The following is a 22,500-nucleotide window of genomic DNA, read 5'->3' on the forward strand; positions in this document are numbered from 1 at the left end:
GAATATTTACTGTCAACTTTTTATCCACCAGTGTTGGCGATTGGACCTCTGTCTTGGTTTTGTTGTCCCATTTCATTTTAAGGTACTATTTTTAGTACTTTCTACTATTTTCTACTTTGTTTGCATTCCTTTCAATTTCATTTCCAATAACTGCTATTTTTGGCCCCAGGCTTTACTTCCATCGGCCTGCTATTTCCAACAGTGGTGAGAGACTGTATACACTGTGGTCCCATGCTGTGCACACTTGCACCGTTTAAATCTGTTAACATCATTGACTCTGCCTTTAGTGTTCCCCGCCAAAGCGACACAAATATATCAGTGGGAGGTCCGCCGAGGTCCTATAAGCCCTTTTAAGCCAGTTAATGAGCTGAGCGCGAGCGGGCCGTATACATCTGTGTTTCGACTCACCTGTGGGCTGAATGCGTAGCGGGGTCTTGTCGCTTTGCTTGCGAGTCATGGCGAACCAGGCGCCGTCGGGATCCTGGATCCACTCTGCGGCCTGGCAGTAGAGCAGGCCCTGGTCGGCCGGCTGCAGCTTGTGGATGGTCAGCCGGTAGGATGTGGCGCCCGTTTTATCCAGCCTTAGGTCCCCTGCCGACATCCTCTGGCGGTAGGGTCCTCCCGAGCGCAGCACAAAGTCTTTGGACAGAGTGAGAAGCTCTTGGGGTGGGGCCGACAGGTTTTCAGGGGCTTTCAGGTACCAGCCCACTGACAAGTGGGTGTGCTGCATGGTGGTCCGGGACACCTCGCATGACAGTTGAAGGGTGTCCCCTTCCACTTTGGATAGAGTTTGGGCAGGGGACGAGACAGTCAGCGAGTCGGCGATAACTGTAGGGAAAAAATAAAAATCCCATGGGGTCAAACACACACTTTAAAAACTACAAAATATAAATTCTACAGCAATTTACATTGAATCCATTAATGCTAAATGTAAGCATAATATTAGAATAGATTTGTTTTAAGTCAATACAGCTTAATATGACCATAATATCCGAATTGTCATAAAAACCGAACCGTAATCACACCTGAATCAAAGTAGATAGCTAACAGTTCAAGTAACGAAGCAACATATCAAAGCACTGTAAAACTCACAATTCAAAATGTTTTGCACGTATGTTAGTTCGTTTTTGGTGCCAAATAAAAACTGTAAATGTTCCGCTTAACACGGTCTTTCCGCAAAAATCACGATTATGCCTAGCGAAAGTATTAAAACTTGCCAAGCCTGTACTGTAATAAGAGATGGAGAAAATGTTGAACATATCTTAAATTTAGTCATATTAAACAGAATTTTTTTAATTTAGAAATTCCAGACCGTGGTGTCTACTGTGTAAAATTGGACTCAAAATCAGAACATGACCATGACCTTAATTGTTTAGAAATTTGTTGAAATATGAATAATGGAAAGAAGCAGATGTACTTGAATGCGTTATTGTGATTCAAAAGAGAACTTTTGGATAAAAAAAATAACGACCTTCCAATCAAAAATATGAACATGTACACAAAAGGTGTCCATTGTTTTAGTAATGTGTTGAAATAAGTATGTGAAATGCTGTTTTTGAATGTATTGTTTGAATTCAGTTAAATTTTTTGGGCTAAAAAAGACCTTTGGTCAAAAATATTATTGTGTAAATGTATCAGCTGTTTTAGTAAAATGTGGAAAAGGGTAAATGGAACTGACTGGAACGTGTCAGTGGGATTCAATGCGAAGTATTTAGTCCCCCCCAAAAATTAATCTTTGTAAAAAATAGGTCAACAGTTTTATTTACATAGTTTGAAAAAGAATAGTGTGTATAGGCAAATACAGTGGTACCTCTACATACGAGCACCCCTACATACGAGCATTTCGAGATACGAGTACAATTTCGAGCAAATAATTATCTCTAGATACGAGAAAAATTTCGACATGCGAGAAAGCCAGGTGGCCAAGACATGAGAAGCTGTTTATCATTGTAGCGTGTCTTTTTTGCTGCATCTCTTTCGTGTATAACATATCTACGAGCACTGGGCGGAGCGTTGCATTTTTTTTCAGTGTTTTTTTTCCGTCACTCAGCGCGAATGCCGGAGCGATCGCTAATACGAGGAGTATAGTATATCACTTCTCATTGGCTGCTCATAAGAACATCAGGGGCACTGGCTCTCTTCCCCGCAACTCCTCGTGCAATATCTCTGGTCGCAACTACCTCTTTGTAATGTCTCTGCGAGCACTGGGCGGAACGTTGCATTTTTTCAGTGTTTTTTCCCCCCTTAGCCTGTTAGCTCCCGTTAGCGGAGCGATCGCTAATTCAAGACTACTTCTCGTTGGCAAGTGGTCGTGCGTTAGCCTATTGTGAGGACATTTGTGTGCATCATTTTCAGAATATTTTGAAGGGAATACAACAGCAAACAGCCCATCGATACTAAAAGTCAGGTTGGAGGCGGGGCAAACAGCCAACCCGGCCAGGAGAAGGTATAAAAATTTAAAACAAAATTAGAACCAAGTTTAGTGTAAGGTTAGATTAAACTTATTTTTGAGTGTGTCTGCATCGTAATCCAAGTTCATTTAAATTTGTTTATGTTATATTACGATTCACCGGTGCAAAAATATGTCACTAAAAACAAACTGATTTTTGAGAGTTGGAAATGTGGAATTGTGCATTGATACATTTTCATAATACATACATGTTTCCATTATATTTCTCTTCCATTGAGCAGAGGGAAATCACATGGTTCCTCTTTCTTATAGTGAAGCATCCGCCTTCCAATTTGACTACCAAATGGCTTTCCGGGCATAACAAAGAGGTACAGTATGTAAAAATCTATTTTAGGAAGTAGACTGGTAGGAAGTGTTTAACATCCTCTAAAGCCATTCCAGGTTACAATCATCCATTATTTTAAGTGTTCTGTCCATAAAGAAACAGGAGGTTGCTGTAAAATCTGCACGGCCGCATTGAACACAGGAGAAAATTTACTGTAAATCAATGTGTAACAGTTGTGAAAATAGACATACAGCCATGAGATGTGATTTGCAAGCAAGTCGATGCCTGTTCCACATTCAATTCGAACATGCTGACATCTCAGCATCCACAGGGAGAATGCCATGAATACATGAATAGGCAGAGAAGGTCAAAAGAATCAGAAGAAATGTTGCAGAATCTGAAGCATGCAGTCAAAGTGTGTCTAATTTATTAACACATTAGCTGCCAGTGACGGCAGTCAACGTCCAAGTGTGGCACAGAGCATGACTATGATAAAATCATGATTAAAACCACACAATGTTAAAGAGGAGAATTTAAAATATGAATTTGTCTTGAAGTAATATAGCCTTAATATGCCATTAATTTTAGAATTTATAATGTATTAATATGTAATGGGGCGGCCCAGTGACCGAGTGGTTACCCCGCTGGCCTCACAGTTCTGAGATTGAGGGTTCAATCCCAGGTTTGGGCCTTGTGTGCAGATTTCATGTTTTTCTCAGGTTTGCGTGGCTTTTCTCCAGGTACTCCAGTTTCCTCCCACATCCCTAAAACATGCATGGTAGGCTGGTTTAACACTCTAAATTGGAGTATGAGCGTGAATGGTTGTGCCTTGCGATTGCTTGGCCACCAATAAAGGGTACCCCTCGCCTGGTGCCCAAATTTAGATGGGATGGGCTCCGGCACTCCTGGCGACCCTTGTGAAGATAAGGGGTACGGAAAATGAATGAATGACTAATGTATAATGTACCGTAGTTTCTGATCTATGAGTCACTTTTTAAAAAAACAATCTGGCTGGGCAAGCGAATAATATTCAACTGCGACTTTTACTCCAGTGTGACAGATGTATTTTTTTCTCCTATTTATTGTCTATTCTTTTGGTGCTGCGACTTATACTCCGGAAAATTCGGTATATTTATAATGTAGCTCAAATTAATTGGATGTCTATCACTGTCAAAGGGCAGTGAATGTTCAACATTCATGTATTTTTTTTTCATTTATAAATTAGATCTGGGCAATGATTACAAAAATTAAACTGCAATTAAATGCATTGATGAACACACAATGCACTTTTATTTTAACTGTATGTGTGTTTTTTTTTACCAAATGGAGTCAATGTCAATCACTTTCAATGGCACGGAATAAAATGTAGAAAGTTTGAAAAAGAATAAATAAAGAAAATCACTTTGGCCAAAACAAGCTAACTCCCACAAACTGTGATTAAAATCTTATTTTAGGACTTCCTTAATCACTCCGGGTCCTTAATTTGAAAGACATGAATTTGCGGAACAACAGCAGGATTATATCAGAGCGATTCGGTTGGGCTGAAATGCGCTTGCCCAGCGGTAAGAGCCATTAAGAGAGCCAGTTTGAGCTTCCCTCTACACTCTAAACATTAATGGCGGCCTACTTCCATTCCCATATTAGTAATTGTATCATCCAAGCAACAAAGGCGTATATCAGCAGAAAAGCTTCATTGTACCCATGACAAATATTACTATAATAACTCACTTGAGGTGAGCGAGAAGCGGATGCAAAGATGATGTTGAGTTAAACAAGTGCAGCAAATTGCTGGTAGCAGCTCATTAGAGGCTGGCTGACTTTGACCCTCATTTATTGGCCATTCTTTGCCGGCAACGTCTGTTTCTAACACTAAATAGCATGTTGGTGTCCTCTCTTGTCCATCTTCCTGAACTGAGGCGTAGTTGCTAGGCCTCTCCTGTTTTCAATCAGTCAAGAACACACTTAGCGTTTATGGGGGTAAATTAAACCACTTTTGCAGCTGCTTGACTTAAGACATTTGGAAACGTTGAACCAAGCATCATTAAAGAAGCAGTGTTCAATTCATAGAAAATTATGATGGCCGCCTCTCGAATACCGTTGATTCCTCGCTATAAATGTCACCACCCAAACTCCTACTTCAATTCAATGGATTGATGTCTATCCATGTCAATGAAAGCCAAACCATAAAGAATGGATACAAAATAACAAGATAGAAACTCCTCATTCCTCTTCAAAGATAGATTATTGACAGGCTCGAAAAAAAATCTCAACAACAGAAGCAATAACTCATTGGGAAACCATGAAATACATGGCAATATGTAGGGCACGACCTCCTGATGTTAGTGGAGGATTGGATTACGAAGGCGTAAAAGTTTATTAGTCCAGTATGGGTGTGTTTAGTTCAACGTAGGGATGTTGCCGAGGATGAACAGGGATGGTGGGAGCTGAGCAGCAGATTTGCACTCCCTTTCAGGAGAAAAAGCTGCCAAGGCCAAAAATTTAAATGTTTCTACAGAATGTGAAGGCTGTCTGCATTCTGATCCCCAGATATGCAAATGGGCAAACTTCTGCGCCTTTTCTGGCCACTCTCAGGCCAGAATGCTAGTGCACTTCAAATAAAATCCCATCCAAGGAGGAGCTCAATCACCACAACCAGCTTGAGGTTGACCCCACTGACCTAATCACCTACTGCATCCAGCCTGCGGAACATCTCCATCTGGATGCCACAGCCTTATCGGTGCATTCCAGCAAATGTGGCAGCCTCGCCAATACATGGCGCGGCGCCAACATATTTTGAAAATAGCAGTATGCTAGGGTTCCGCCAGCTCTAATCAGCGTGAACACCACCACAAGTCCAATAAAGTAGGCATCTTGCACATTCTGGGCGCACAGTTTCGACAGGCACACAACCTTCGACTCCATCCAGGAATCCACCATGTACCTAGTCCAGCAGAAAATTTGTTCAAATTTTAGTCAAGCTGAAAGACTACTGTCATCCTTCACCACTTCAACATTCGCGGCTTCAGTAAATCAAGTTTTTTATAATCTCAACTCATTTCATTTTCTGAATGAAATCTAAATTAAGTTAAATAAAAAAGTATATTTTTTTATTTTAAACTTAAAGCAGCATTCCTTTTATGAATTAATAATGTACACCAAGGGTGTCAGACTCGGGTTGGTTCGCGGGCCGCTTTAACGTCAACTTGATTTCACGTGGGCCGGACCATTTTAGATATAATATTTAGATTTTTTTTATAAATTGTTTAAAAGAACTGGATTAAAAGCCCTGAATATTTAGTTTTTATAGATCTAAAACAATGTTTATTTTAGCTTTTTTATATATATTTTTTTTTAGATTTTACAAAATGATTTTTGAACTAAAAACACTGAAAAAATTGATTTAAAAACTTACAATTATTGATTTAAAAGGGGGAAAATCAGGAAATTTAAATGTATATATTAATTTGATCCTAAAACAGAAAGTCGGCACTCATGATTTACTTTCCTGGGCCACACAAAATGATGCGGCGGGCCAGATCTGGCCCCCCGGGCCGCCACTTTGACACGTGATGTACACTATATAACATACATTGTAATGTCTCCTTTACTGCCATTCACGATGTGTCCAATCTTTTTTGAAAAATGATAACTGTAAAGATTGACACAAATTAAAAAAATACACATTAGAATGTACTAAAATGAACAAAATAAATAAAAGTAATAATAAAACCAGCACATTCGCTAAACAACCACTACAGTTGAATCAAGTAATCTTTTTGGTGAAATTTAAAAGATGCAGTTTATCCCTTTGCTTGGGTATTCGGTGTGTATCTCCATTCTTTAAAATAGGCTACAACAACAAAAAACAACAGCACCCAAATGGGAATAGTTATCATTTTTAGATCTTATTTTCAGAATACAAAAAAGACTGCAGCTAAAACTACTGTATTTTTAATATGATGCTGTAAAAGGGAAAAAATACATGACTGCTCCAAAAGACTTAGCCATCTGAGCTTGAGACTGTTACCACAACAACACACCTACACTACAACCCCGCATCGCCATAGCAACTCTCCCACATGATGCTCAGGGTCTCTTACTACAAATACTGTGCCCCTCTAGCCATCTAAATCCATTGTGAACTTCTCTACAAAAAGTGATCTACTTCAGAGCCCATGGCTGAAACATTCAAGATGGGGACTAGAGAGCAGTCAGATTGGGCCAATCAGATTTGGACAGAGATCAGTCTGGGATTGCACACCAATCAGAGCAGATCAGAGAGAATTTCAGCAATTCTGAGGGTCACACTAAGGTTGTGAAGATCTTGCAATGGCCCCGCTGACCTCAATCTGGGAGCGGATTAGGAACAGAATGAGATGTCATCCCTGGCCACAAACATGCACTTTATCATATTATTGAGAAAAGTTGGACAGCGCTGTTACAAAATGGTGTGCACTCATTGGCTGTTATTGACGATGATAGAAATTCAAACCATCTCGCCAGACTTCCCAGGCAAATGGATTAGACGGCTATAGCTGACAATGGTTTTAGATTAGATTAGATAACGTTATTCATGCCATATTCGGGAAATTTCACTGTCACGGTAGCTAGAGGGTGAGAATACAGACACAGGAAAATACATTATAGACATAAATAAATAGGTAATAAATAAATAAATAAGCGATAGACAATGAGTTATATATTTGTACATTATAACTTCGAAAATGTAAAGTGTATTAAAACTGTCTCTCTTAAAAATGAGGGTCTGGCAACGACAAGCTACCGTAATCGCTATTAACGCGTTGAGAACCCGGTGGTTAATCATGATTAATCACAAGCTACCACCACAAGATCACTCTCAGTTCACAAGGGTGAGGGTCTATTGCTGTCTACAACAGTGAATGAGTAATAGATTTTATACTAAATACTCAGTTGTTCATCCCACAAATAGCAACCAAAATAAAATAAAATGTTGGGGCGATGGGATTAATTGCAGTTAATCGCAGTTTTGACCCTCATGCACATTTGGGTTACCCGTAACAGCAATGCAAATTAGCATTTGTTCAAATGATTGCCCTGAAACACAGGGTTTGACAGGAATAAATTGCAGTAATCACAATACCAGTGCATGTTTTTTCGCGAATAATCGCATGGCATCCCACTGTGAATAATCTAGTTTAATCTGACTGTTGCCCCGCACTAAAATTTTCTTCTGCCATGTGGTTAAACGCAATTAATCATGTAATCACTGTTGCGCATGATGTTTAACTCACTGTTCGCATTTGACAAAGATGGACGTCTATTTGATTTAAACCGGGAGAAGTGGCTGTATATAATCAATGTTTCAGATGCACTGACGGCACTAGACATCTAAATCCGTCAACAGCAGTTAATCAGTTAATTTTGCTGGTGTCAAATAGAAACACAATTAATAGGGATCAACTTTCGGTGTGACTGACGGCAATAGATGCCCAATCTATTTTGATCATCGGCTAAATTTCACAACAACACCTTAAATATTTTATACTCCCACTACAAAAAGTAAAGACTGGTTTACAGGCACTGACATACACCACTGCTTCCTAATTAGCTGCTCAAAACACTGCTTGTCTACATCAATATATTACAAACACCAGTATAGCGGGAACGAAATAAATGTTTCCACATCAAACAGTGCATAAGTCGCCGTGCCATCAAGATTGCTGTACAGCTCAAGCACACACTGCACTCATTTGTCGTTTCATTGTTCCATAACGTGGAAATGCAATGTACAAACTGTCCAAAAGAAGTTTGTAGGTATGTATGAAATATGCAGGTCGCATTGGGTAATGGTCTATTTTCTCCACCAAAGTCTTGTTTCATGCTGTTTTTGTGTCCTTCACCCACCCACTAGCATATCCTCATGCGCACAGACATAAAAGGGCAGCGCCAGCAATGACGAGCGTCGCTCACTTCACAGGCTTGACGGCAAGGAGGAAAGATTAAAGCCTAAAAAATGGAGATGAGGTGGACCAGCGAGAGAGATTTATGGTGGGCTGACAGTTTTTGTGTCCATCAAAAAGACCAAATAATAGTTTGTTATTTATGCTTGAGTGAGACAAACTCAAATGAGAAGGAATATATATATATATATATATATATATATATATATATATATATATATATATATATATATATACACACACATACACACGAGTTACGAACAACGGTACATACGAACGTGTCTGCAAATTGCGTTTATGTCGAAAAATGTTCGTAAGTTCAGTTAAGGCTTCTATTGAGGGAGGTGCAAGGAAGAGGCAAGCCATTTCATTTGAAATGAGTGGCAATCATAACGAAGCTTGATGCGCGTGAGAAAGTGGTGAGCGTTGCACGTGAATACAACTTGAATCGTTCGACCGTCAGTACCATTTATAAACAGGCAGCAGGACCCAAATATTGAACGTTGCACAAAGTTTGCAAATCAATTGAATGATGCCATACAATGCTACCGCATCATTTATGATGAAAAAAATAAAACTGCAATCGTCATCAGATAGCTTCTTTCGGCCAGTTTCTAGTAAATCTCTCTCTCTCTAATGTATGTATACAGTACTGTATGTATTCTCTCCATGTTATTAAATGTTTTTTTCAGTACAAACCAATTCGTGTTACTTATACAAGCCTTAAACATACAAATGCACTTATATAAACCTTCAAAATACTTATATAGGCCTAAAACATAAATTATAATACAGCAATATAGCACTGAGCAACTTACAAACAAATTCAACTTATTATGTATGTGTGTATATATATATATATATATATATATATATATATATATATATATATATATATATATATATATATATATATATATTTAATGATAACAACAGTGGCTTCTTTTGATGGATTCAATTCAATTTACATGATATGATGTTGGTGAAATGTATTCTCAACCCAAACAAATTAAGCAAGTTAAGCTGTTTAAATGTTTTACCTCCTCTAAAATATCGCCTCAATTGACTAATGAGTCCATTTTGGCAAGGAGGGCCTTAACAGGAGGCGAAAGCAGCAGATGTTCAGCCACGGCTCCAGCGCATGCCGATTTCTGTAGCGTGGCGGCGTGTTAAGTGTCAGCGTGTTGGTGCAACGCAAACGGCCATTTGGCAAAAGCGGTGGGGCAATTCTTGTTAATTACTTGCTGAGAAGCAATACAAGTGGCGAGAGGCGGGTAGGAGTCAAGCAGGCGTAGCAGGTCGAGACCCCACACAATTACGGGGGAACTTGCTTACACCTGTCACCATTTTTAACCATCCTTCAAACCCTCGAACTTTGAGAGTCACTCCATGATGAGGGGCCTCAATAGTTCAAATGTGAGGACAAAAGCGGCGGTCAAGTATTTAACTCGTCAACCTCAAAGTTCTGCGGTCGAGGGTTTTATCCCAGGTCCGGAGTTTCCTTTGTGGAGTTTGCATGTTCTCCCCTGGCTTATATGGGTTTTCTCCAGGTACTCTGGATTTCTCTCACATCTCAACAAAATGCAGCGTGGCTAGTTGAACACTCTAAATCAGGGGTCGGACTCTTTTGGACCGAGATAACATTAACAATTCATATTTTAAATGAAATTCCTTGAGAGCCATACCCAAATTGTGAGGTGATAACGCGAAGCTCCCATTGGTCAATGGAGTGCATTCGAGGTAATGTTGCGAACACAGAGATGTGCTAACCCAAGGCTCCCATGGGACGATGCAGCGCCGCTAGAATGAGTGCCGGCGCCACTGTTGTGCCAACACCACTGATGTGCCAACGCCAGGCTGCCATTGATCGGTGTAGCGGCACTAGAGTTAGTGTTGGCGCCACTGTGATGTGCCAACGCGGGACTTCCATTGGCCAATATAGCGGAGCTCGCGGTAGTCTCTCTGGCCCAACGCGAGCCTCTTATTGGTGCGTTCGGCACTCAGCTCTCTCACCAGCGGGTTTCACTTTTTATCTTATAGGTTAGCGGAGACCCATATGGACCCATCAAAAGAGACCCATGCTCTAAATTGTGTGCCTGAATGGTTGTTTCTACTTGAGCCCTGCAATTGGCTGGCCACCAATTCAGGGTGTCCAAAGTCTGGGATAGGCTCCAGCACCCCCCGTGACCCTTGTGAGGATAAGCAGTTCAGAAAATGAATACATGAATGAATGTAAGAACAAGAAAAGTTTTCATTGGACGCATTTTCAGATTGGCCTCAACACATTTCATGAGTAAAATCTGGCATGCTTTTAACAATTAATGAGCTAATTTAGGTTTATATTTATCCATTCCAAAGCACTACTGGTATTAAGCAGCTTGCTCGTTCTAAATATATCAGGACGAAAGGGGATGGGAAATTTGTGTTGGGCCTGTGTTTGAAGTGAATTAAAACAAAAAAGTAAGGATGTCTCGATGCATTTTTTTACTTACAATCTAATCCGATTTTTTTCTAGATATGTTTTGCCGATACTGATCCAATGCCAGAATTTTTCATCCAGTGAAAATAATGAAACCATTAAATGACAAATGATGTTACTATTAAAGTGAGTGATACTGAGTGTCGAATTGACTAATCACTACGACATACAGTAGAGTGGTACCTCGAAAATCTGCTTTTTATGTTGTATCAAAATGGTAACGGGTATTTTTTTGAATATCAATTTTGAGTTGATCATACAGTCATACCTCGACATACGAGTGCCCCGACATACGAGCAATTTGAGATACAAGTAAAATTTTGAGCAAATATTTATCTTGAGATACGAGACACATTTTGATATACAAACATATGGCGTATATACCATTTCTTGTTGGCAAGTGGTCGTGCGTTATCCTATTGTGAGGACATTTGTGTGCATCATTTTCGGAATATTTTGAAGGGAAGACAAAAGCAAATAACCCTCGATAGGTTGCATCTCAAAGTCAGGGTGGAGGCGGGGCAAATAGAGCCAACCCGGGAGAAGAAAGGTATCACAATTTAAAACAAAATTAGAATTAAGTTTAGTGTAAGGTTAGATTAAACTCATTTTTGAGTGTCTCCATCGTAATCCAAGTTCGAAATTTGTTTATGTTATGTTACGAGCGCGATGCCGTGCAAAAAAGTCTCCCCCAACCACCCCTCTCTGATCCTCTCTCCCCTCCGCAAAATCTGATTTTAGTATATTATTAAACACATTTTTGTACTATTAAAGCATTAGTTATTTGTTACTTTGTTAGTAGATGGGAAATTAGAACAAATAAAATGTTTTTCCAATCCAATATCCTGTTTTTGGTGTTTTTTCAGAGGGTTGGAACAAATTAATTTGTTTTTAGTTCATTTCTATGGGAAACGTTCGTTTGAGTTACGAGAAAATCGACATACGAGCTCAGTCCTGGAACGCATTAAGCTCATATCTCGAGGTACCACTGTATGTTCCTCATAACTGATCATGCTGTCAATGTGACTTTAAACTGATACTTTAAAACGATCCATTGACTGTTCTAATGTCTAACTTAAATGAGTAAGTTAGAAAAAAAATAAAAGAACAGGAGTGGAATGGCAGTGCGAGTCATTTTGACTGGGAGACGAATGGCATCGGGAGTCATTCTACAGGAGTGGAATGGGATGGGATTCACTTTTTGACTGGGAAATTGGGAAAATTTCACTGGGAGCGTGAGTGAACAGCAGTGAAAATCCACTCCCGAATCATGCTCTAATACACGGCAAACGAGAGCAGAAAATTAGGGCGACGGACCGGGTCAGGGAGTTCGGCGGCAGGCAGCATGCTGTCTCGCTCCTCAGTGGGGCTTCCATCCATAATACAACACAAAGCTCATGATCAGAGCAACTCTGTGAAACCTGGATGAAACGCTGCCTTTTAAGGCTTCTTCCCAGTCTTCTTTCACGCAATTATCTTACAACAAGCCCCTCGTAATAGATGAATATAATTGGTTACGGGCGTATTATGTAAAGGAGATAATTGGTGGTTTATCTTGTCACAATGTTCCATGGGATAATTTTTCTGGTAAAAGGGCAGTATTAATCAAAGCTCCCCATCCACACTGGACAGGTTCTATTATTTTACCTGAAAACCCCCTTCAAGGCTTTTTAGTGACACAATGACTGCAATTGAGAAAACATACGCTCAAACCATTTGGACTAGGAAGACCTAGCAGCAATTATTGTCCTCTATTTATTTTTAAAATGTTTGTTTTATTTTTCTATTTCTCTTTTATCATAAGGGAAAAAATTTTTAAAAAATCAGGAAAACAACAGTTAATCTGATTTTTTTATTTTTCTATTTACCATAGTTAAAATATGTTTTAAACAAAAAAAAACAAAAGTGTACTGTTTTTTTGTTTTTTTAATCGATCTGTTCTAGTGGATTGGACATTTATTACTGTTGATAGCAGCTAATGATTTAATATTTTACTATTTGCTCATGTTTTTTATTTTTAAATATTTATGTTGTCCAACAGTAAATGATATCTTTTGTTTACTTGTATTGTTTCTATTATAGTATTTTAATATTTGCTAATTCAGTGGCTGCACAGACTTTACTTTACAGATTTTTATTCCAAATATTTTTGTAATTATTTTTTTTTAAAGCAACAAAAAAAGATCTAACCCATTTACAGGTGTTTTTTAGACCGATTTACCGTCATCCGATCGCTGTCAGCCCTCCATCCGCAAATTGATTGGACGTCTATTGCTGTCGCAGGCAGCCAATGAATGAAGAGGACAAGCCGATAGAGGAACAGGACAAAAAAATGTGTGATGATTGGGCACAGATGAGCTACAAGACTGAAAAAGCCACAGTGAGGAGAAAATGGGACAGAGACTAAAGAAAGATGAGTGCCTAGTGACACCGGGAAAGAAAAGAAAAAAAGCAAGCAAGCCAGTGAGCAAGCGAGAGTCCTTTTTAGGAAATGAAAAGCCTTTTCTTCATCCACCTCTGAGCTCCACCTCCATTAATGAAAGACCTCTAAAGTGAAAACCTTGTGTGAGATCTCTTATCTCTGAGCACTTTTGTAGATTTCTTCCCATTTTGCAAATATTGGATGTGTTGTGAACGCTCATTAATCAGACTTTGTATTATGCATGGGAACTTTCAGCTGCAAGCGCCTCATTTGTTAAGCACAGTCGTCGATCCATTTGTTTTCATTTGGGCCGTTTACCACATGCAAATTTCAAATGGGCCAACTTTTATCTTACGGAAGATTTTTTTTAGATTCTCAGAGGCAAACTGTTAATGCATTCTTCGGGATGAAAGACTATGATTTCCATTAAATAAGTAAGGAAGTCAGAGCAACTTTGAATAGGGACTATTGCAAATTTGCTCGTAACCTAATATTATTTATTTTGGGGTTTATGCATTAAAGGAGAAAAAATTATTAATAATTTAAAGATTATTTTCAAATTTATTGTATGAATTCAAATTTAAAAAAAATGCACAAAAAATTCAGATTCACTGTAAAAAAGGTAATCCCTAAACAATGTGATTGTTTTTATTTTGTATCATTTGATCACTGCCAATTTAAAAAAAAAAATGTTTTCAATTTTTAAATAAGAAAAAGCAAAAATATTTGTGACTCTTTTTAGTGACTTTCTTTGCTCCTCCGTCTTGCTCAAGTTTTGGAGTTAAGACTTTCTCTGACGGAGTGTGAACATTTTTATTCTATTTATACCTATTCTGCAGCAAACTAATCATTTCATACCACTGTGAATCCGTTTTTTTATTTGAGGTGAATCTGAAGACTAGTAAAAACATTGCCATTTGTGTGCAAGAAGCGTAGGCAAAGAAAGATCCCTGTGGTGATCATGTCACAAGCTAGCAGGGGACCCTCCAAACACACGATCTATTCAAGTCCATAAATACAGCAGCCAGATGGAAAAATGATTGGCTACATTTCAATGGAACATTCATTCAAATTAATTGATCATGTACACACCTAATTCGGAAAATTCTAATCCGATGAAAACTAACCGGGTCGGGAGGGTTATGTCGCTATAATATATTCCGTCGTCATGCTTTATTCATGCTTTATTCCAAAATTTAGGATCTATTCATCTTGACTACGTCTGTGTGGAATTTGCATGTTCTCCCCAGGGCCTACGTGGGTTTAAAAATATTACAATTGTTCAAAACCTGGTGGTAGAAAAATAGGAAAAAAATAATTCAAGCTAATTCTAAATTAGAAATGGACAGAGAGATGGAGTGATGTTTTCTTAACCTGAAAGTCACTACGGCTGCTACTTGGCAAGTGGAATCCCACTAAAGCAGCAATTCAGTGCAAATTGTGCAATATACAAACAGGTCTATTTATGGCAATAATGAGTCTTGTAAAATTTCAATAGAAAGATGTATATCGTTTTAGCGATATCTATCAAACAGCACTACTCTGTAGTATAAACCGTGACCGGACGTTTCGTCGAAAGACGTTTGGTTGACCAGACGTTTGGTCGACCGGACGTTTGGTAGAACGGACGTTTGGTAGAACAGACGTTTGGTAGATCAGACGTTTGGTAGAACGGACGTTTGGTCACTGGGTTCGCTCGCTGTCAAATTATGACAGTTCACTGTTGATATTTTGATATTAGATATTTAGATATTAAACCCACTCTCTCTCTCTCTCTCATGATTATAATTTTGAGAGCTGGTTTCAACAGTAACAACCCGGCGACCAAACGTCCGGTCGACCAAACGTCCTGTCGACCAAACGTCCGGTCGACCAAACGTCCGGTCGACCAAACGTCCGGTCGACCAAACGTCCTGTCGACCAAACGTCCGGTCGACCAAACGTCCGGTCGACCAAACGTCCGGTCGACCAAACGTCCGGTCGACCAAACGTCCGGTCGACCAAACGTCCGGTCGACCAAACGTCCGGTCGACCAAACGTCCGGTCGACCAAACGTCCTGTCGACCAAACGTCCGGTCGACCAAACGTCCGGTCGACCAAACGTCCGGTCGATCAAACGTCCGGTCGACCAAACGTCCGGTCGACCAAACGTCCGGTCGACCAAACATCTTTCGACGAAACATCCGAGTACCACTAAAAACACTCATTTGTACACATCTAATCTGTACATCAAAAAGTGAAAACGCCATTTCTGTTCAACAAAACACCTGAAGCAGTTGACGATTGTGGACAAAAGTGCATTCTAGATAATGGATGCATATATATGGATCATGTAGCATAAAATCCTCAAATCTTGCTACGAAAACGTGACGGCCGGGGCCACATTCATTCCCATAACAATTTCAACAAGCCACCTGATGGTGTAGTGGTCCACTCTGAGTTATGACTGTCAGTGCGAATGGTTATCTGTCTTTCAGTTCCCTACGGATGCCAGGGATAGGCTTCAGCAACCCCCGCAAGCCTTGCGAGGATGCGTGGAACAGATGATGAAGGAATGAATAATTGCAACACATGAAAATGTATCACCAGTGTCACGGGGCATGCGTGTGACGTCACAGGAGCATTTCCTTCGCTATGCATCACACAATCCCATTTTTGTGCAATATGAAGAGATATACAAAAATATTGGAATTCAACGTAACACAAATTTCCGGTGTGAACGTAGCCCTATGCTCACCTAAGAGATTATTGAAAGGCAGGTCGATGTAAAAACGCAGTGACTGTGCTTAAGTGACTTGAAGGTTAAAACAATGGCAGACGCAAGTCATGCTTGCGTAGCCTATTACAAGCATATTTGAAGGTCAAACCAATCAACAAAATATATACTAGACGAGCATGGCACGAACTATAAAATGCTTGCTGTTAAAAGCTGATTATGGATATGTATTATAGTGATTTAAAAAGGTCTTGGGTGCAAAGTCAACAGACTCAAACAGAGAAAGCATAAGGCTTAATACCCGAACCTTCTGCAAACTGAAGGTGAAAATGCATTGTGGTGGAATGGATTAATCGGCGAAAGACTGAGGAAAAATAGCTTCTGGTTCAACTGTTTGAATGATGTCATTGTGTTGTTGTTGATTTCTTTTTCTTTTAAACAAACACTAATTTTAGTTCATCCACATCTGCTACAATTAATGAAATCATTGATGAATAAAAGTGGACTAAATCCTCGAACATTTGATTTAATGTGCACAGTTTTTAATATAAAAGGGGGAATATTAACTATTTATTTTAACATGGTATAAAAAATGATAAGTAATTATTTTATTGACTTTGGTGTATATTAAAAAAACAATTAATGAAGAAATGACAAAAAAGTGCCGCCAATGACAGACATCCAATTCATTGAAACTCTGAGGACGTTCTGTGAACGCTCATCATTCAGTCCCATTAACAGCAATTGAGGTTTAATACATTTTTACTAAACAAAATTTGTTTGTAAAACCCTTCCAGTCTAAATGAAGTGGGTCTCTAGCACTGGTAATGACACCAGATTAATTAACAGGGAAGTGACCTAAAAATGTCCCCAAATCAATAGAAAGTGACTGAAAATCTACAGTAACTGACCCCTGGCTGTGCAAAGCATCCTCAAGCAAATTGCATTTTCTAGTCAATAATAAACAAACACAAACGTCATTTACTCGTCATTTCGTGGAGCGACAGTTGATAAAATGCATATCCAAATCAAGTGTGGCCTTTTGACTTGTTGATAGAATACTCCCTCCATATAACAGTGTGGATAATTTGAAATGACACAAAGCGCCACTTCTCAACTACAGTGTATCTTCTTCTTTAAACAAACAGTGACGAGCCAAAAATTCCACCATAATATGCACTCCTGCCCGGTGACTCGAGTGGTTAGCGTGTCAGCCTCACAGCTCTGCAGTCCTGGTGTCAAATCCAGGTCGGTCCACTTGTGTGGAATTTGCATGTTCTTCCTGGGCCTGAGTGGGTTTTCTCCGGGTACTCCGGTTTCCTTCCACTGTCCAAAAACATGCATGGTAGACTGATTGGACACTAAATCACATGTGTCAAAGTGGCGGCCCGGGGGCCAAATCTGGCCCGCCGCATCATTTTGTGTGGCCCGGGAAAGTAAATCATGAGTGCCAACTTTCTGTTTCAGGATCAAATTAAAATGAAGAGTATAGATGTATATTAATGTTCCTGATTTTCCCCCTTTTAAATCAATAATTTTAATTTTTTAATAATTTTTTTCTGTGTTTTTAGTTCAAAAATCATTTTGTAAAATCTAAAAACATTAAAAAAAAGCTAAAATAAACATTGTTTTAGATCTATAAAAAACTGAATATTCAGGGCTTTTAATCCAGTTCTTTTAATCCCTTTATAAAAAAATAAAAATCTAAATATTTTCTAAAATGGTCCGGCCCACGCGAAATCAAGTTGACGTTAAAGCGGCCCGCGAACCAACCCGAGTCTAACACCTCTGCTCTAAATGAATGGTTGTCCGTCTCATGCCCTGCGATTGGCTGGCCACCAATTCAGGGTTTCCCCCACCTCTGGCCCGAAGTCAGCTGGGACAGTCTCCAGCACCATCCCAACCCTAGTGTGGATGAAGCGGTTCAGAAAATGCAATACTTTGTGATGTCACATTCGTTGTTTTCAGATTCAGCAGGTGTGAGTCTAGATTTTGCCACCTGATGTCACACTCAGTGAAGTTAATGAAGCTTTAAGCATTTTGCCTATGTAAGTCTGCTAGAGAGAAATGAAGATTCTTTATTCTCAGATTGTACAAAGATCAACTGAGTGTAGATAGAAACATGACATGTCAATTATGATTTGCAACTTCTGTTGTTAGATCCCGAATAAGAACTCTGTAGCTGAGGCACATTATTTCATCTTGACTAGTTTTCACTGCATTTATCACGCTTTAAAAGCAAACCAAGCGGGAGTAGATCAGTGAATACGGTTGCCACAAAGGATTATTTTAATAGTGGATTCATCACAGATTATAATTGAGATTAGTGTAATTATTTGTTCATCTATGATATGCCTCTTTTACTATTATATTATTGATATTATCTATACATAAAGGCAAGAGAACATTCACAGACCGTTTTCACAGTTTATTTAACTGGAGGTCTATCTTTCCGTTGGTTAATTTTGGGTCAATTCCTTGCTGATTTTAGGATTTTTACGTGTCATTGCCTGTCGATTTTGGGTAACTTTCTGTGGAATTTGAATCATTTATTGTTGAATTTACAGCATTTAGGGGCCGGTATCTATTCATCCGTCACTTCCTATTAATTTGAGGGAATTTACCAATCAGCTCCTGTTAATTTTGTAATAGAGTTGCAATGCAATCATTTTGGATTATTTCAAAATAATAATAATTTGAATATTACGGTTGTCCGTCTCCTCATGCCCTGCGATTGGTTGGCCACCGATTCACGGTGTCCCCCGCCTCTGGCCCGAAGTCAGCTGGGATAGGCTCCAGCATCCCCAGCGACCCTTGTGAGGATTAGTGGTTCAAAAAATGAATGAATGAATGAATATTTCTACCATTGTCAACATGGATTGAAAATCTAGCACCATCAGCAGCCAATAACTGGTCCAGGGTTAATTGTTATAATATTTCTCTTTCTTTTGTTGATATGGTCACCTTAAAATAGTAGGCAGAGTTAAACAAAAATAAATATTATCAAATAAATTGGAAAAAAACAAGTTGAATTTTCATGAAAAAAAAATTGGATTTTTTTATTTTTAAACTCAGAAAACTCGTGTCCATGGCTCGAGTCTGGAGCCTCAGAAAAGTCAACTTCCTAATTGAACAGCACAATCCAACGGTGTAACAAAAGAACCAAGTGGAAGTCGTGCGAAGCCTACGGCGGGCAAAGAATGAAGCGTTATGCTTTTGTTATTGTAGAGGTAAACCGCTGACGTGGATTTATAAGGCTGAGAGCTGCGATAAGGTGGGGATTCGCTGTGAGAAGACATGCAAATATATTTATACAAAAGCACAAGGGGGGATTTAACAAGACGTGTGCAAACACGCACAGGTACATAAACAATTATGATGTTACTTCTCACTGAGGCCCAGCCAGGAAATGAGGTTGACTGAAAATGTTGCGAAGATGGAGAGTAAATGGGAGATTAAATGGCATGGAAAGGTGGGAGTATGAAAGACAAATCTTCCTAAGAGCGCGAGAGCTAGAGCTGTGCGCAAAGCTATCGTTGACTCAAATCCTTCACAACCTCAAAGATTTATTCCCCATGCCTAAAAAATGCGCCGCATACAGTACCCCTTGGTTCACCATTTTTACCAGCTGCAACTTGCTCTGTCAGACAATGTTTGTCTTCCATGTCCCCGTGTCCCTGAGCTTCTACAATCATTTGGGATTTTACCAAAACTGTTACACCAAAACTCATCCGAGATTGCACACACACACACGAAAAAAAAAACAGGAAAATCCCACGACGCCAATTACGTCAACTACTCGAAGGCTTGCGCCAATGTGCAAGGGGACTACCAAGTGTGCAGTGCTATGCTATGATGCTACAAATGTCAGGACTCAGCAACGACTGATAAAGAATTAAACGAATCTAAAAATTACTGTACGGTGCAGTGATTGACGGATATATCGGGTCAATATTTGGCAATTTGACATACAGTCGTACCTCTACTTACGAAATTAATTGGTTCTAGAACTTTTTTCGTAACTTGAAAATTTCGTAAGTAGGTGTACTTTATATGTAAATTCTCTCATTCGTTCCACGGTCCTCACACAACTGCCAACTAAACCCTTTAAAATTGCTCAAAGTGTCCCAATTTTGTATGAAAGATGTGAGGGAAAAACACAAAATGAGAGAAAATGATAAGGAAATGATTTATTAATGTCTAAAATTTTGAAACTAGCAAGAGGAAGACACTTCCCTGTCTTCCGCTTGCCACTAAGAAAATGGCGGAAGACAGGGGAGTGTCACTCAACTTGGCACCAAAAAAAAAAAAAGGCAGGCAGCAGGTAGCGAGCCTCAGGCAATGTTATGACGAACGCCGTGGTCTTAAAAATAAAATCCTTTGAACTGACAGCAGGATGAAAAAAGCTATATGATTGGACGTGTATCGCCGGAGCCAATACGTTAATCATATTTAAATTTAAAAAAAAAACAGCAATGGAAAACATCACATTTACCGTTGCTTGGCATTTTTTCTAAAATAAACAGGGAAAAAACTATTTATTTTTATTTGAAAAATAATTGTAAATTTGGATGTATATCACCATCAATGGCTGCCATTGAGTTAATAGTGCACCACACAGGAACCCCAGATGGTAAAGCGCTGTGACCAATTAAAGGCTTCCCCGAGGACATGAACAGTTATAGTCGAGGAGAACTGACCGTTTTTGTGCATATATGCAAGTGTGCGCGTCTGGGTGAGTTAATAAAGCTTATAAATCACGCTGCAGTGTTTTAATCATTGTACAATGCCTTGTCATGCTGCCAGTAACACACAACGCCCCTCCAAATAGAAAGGGACCAAAACTGTCAGGCCTTACATTGAATATTCGTCCAAAAGCAATTAATGAGTAAATAAATATGTAAATTAAACAATCAAATAGAGGGGAAATGATTTTTTTTGTTTTGAGGCATGTTTGACTTTTTTCAACTATAGAAGCAGAAATAGTAAATCATCTATTTTGTTTTTCCATGTTTTTAATTAAAAAAGGAAATACAAAAACTAAAAGATTATTACTTATTATTAGTCATTAAAATATATTTTGTTATTGTGCCCAGTGGAAGAGTGGTTAGCACATCGGCCTCACAGTTCTGGGGTTGGGGGTTTGGTCCCAGGTCGCTCCGCTGGAGCCTATCCTGCTAATGACAGTTCATCCATATTTTAGTGCTCAAATGTGAAAAACAACAGAAAATTAGTTCATCGTGTTCATTAAATGATTTGACCAGTGCCAGCCAGCCAATCAAATTGGATTGAACGTCTACCCCTGTCAATGGCAGTGAAAAACCCGCAAAAAAACAAATATTTTTCTGAGAAATTGAATTTTTTATATATTTTTTTAAAGGGAGCCCGGCACCTTGAATGGTTAGCACAGGGGTGGGCAAACTATTCCACAACGGGCCGCAGTGGGTGCAGGTTTTCATTTCAGCCCATAAAGAGGACACCTTTTCACCAATCAGGTCTCTTAGAAGTGCAATCAGTGGATTGCAGTCAAGTGCTTCTTGTTTTCTGCAGAAATCTCATTGGTTAAAGTGTCTGTGCTGGATCGGTTGGAACAAAAACCTGCACTCGTTTTGTCCACCCCTGGGTAAGCATGTCAGCCTCACAGCCCCCGCAACCCTAGTGAGGATAAAGCAGTTCACAAAATGAATGAATTCATTACAAAAACACAGACCAAAAATGTATGTTTTATTTTATCTCAATGAAAGCAAATGATTCTCATTTGTCATCTTGACCTAAACTTAATGTTGCTTTCGTATTCGGATCTTGCCTTTAATTGAATAAATTTGACTCAAGATCAACAATTATGCGGCCTTTGGTAAACGGCTTAAGTGTGAAAAGAGAGAATAGAGAGGAGAAAGACAAGCTGAATGACAGGAAAAGGTTCACATCAGTTGGATGCCATCCAGCAAAGCGGCAGGTGAAGCAAATGAGTCATTGCCAGTTTCAGCTGCCAGTTTTTGGGAGGCCAATAAACACTCTCCTCCTCTTATCCTCTCATCTCAAGGTGGAACTACTCTACTCTACTTTTTTATGCATAAAAGTACAAAAAATATTATTAATTGATGCTGTCAGTTAAATGCGTTAATAACATCGTTAATGAAAAACCTCTAGGACGGCGTGAATTTTTTCACACATCATTTTAGGGCCCGTCCCGAAACCCATAGTTC

At 39.2% G+C, this 22,500-nt stretch overlaps 1 protein-coding gene across 2 annotated transcripts in view; it reads right to left on the reverse strand.

The window, feature by feature from the left end:
- Positions 1 to 22,500, reverse strand: part of igsf3 (immunoglobulin superfamily, member 3) — a 115,571-nt gene that overhangs the window by 53,404 nt on the left and 39,667 nt on the right. For both annotated transcript variants that reach the window (XM_077616835.1, XM_077616834.1), the window contains one exon: positions 409 to 828. In XM_077616835.1, coding sequence (XP_077472961.1) covers positions 409 to 828 — 420 coding nt within the window. The remainder of the gene's footprint in view (positions 1 to 408; positions 829 to 22,500) is intronic.

The sequence above is a fragment of the Stigmatopora argus genome, chromosome 13 (genome assembly GCF_051989625.1).
Source record: "Stigmatopora argus isolate UIUO_Sarg chromosome 13, RoL_Sarg_1.0, whole genome shotgun sequence".
NCBI classification, from domain to species: domain Eukaryota; kingdom Metazoa; phylum Chordata; class Actinopteri; order Syngnathiformes; family Syngnathidae; genus Stigmatopora; species Stigmatopora argus.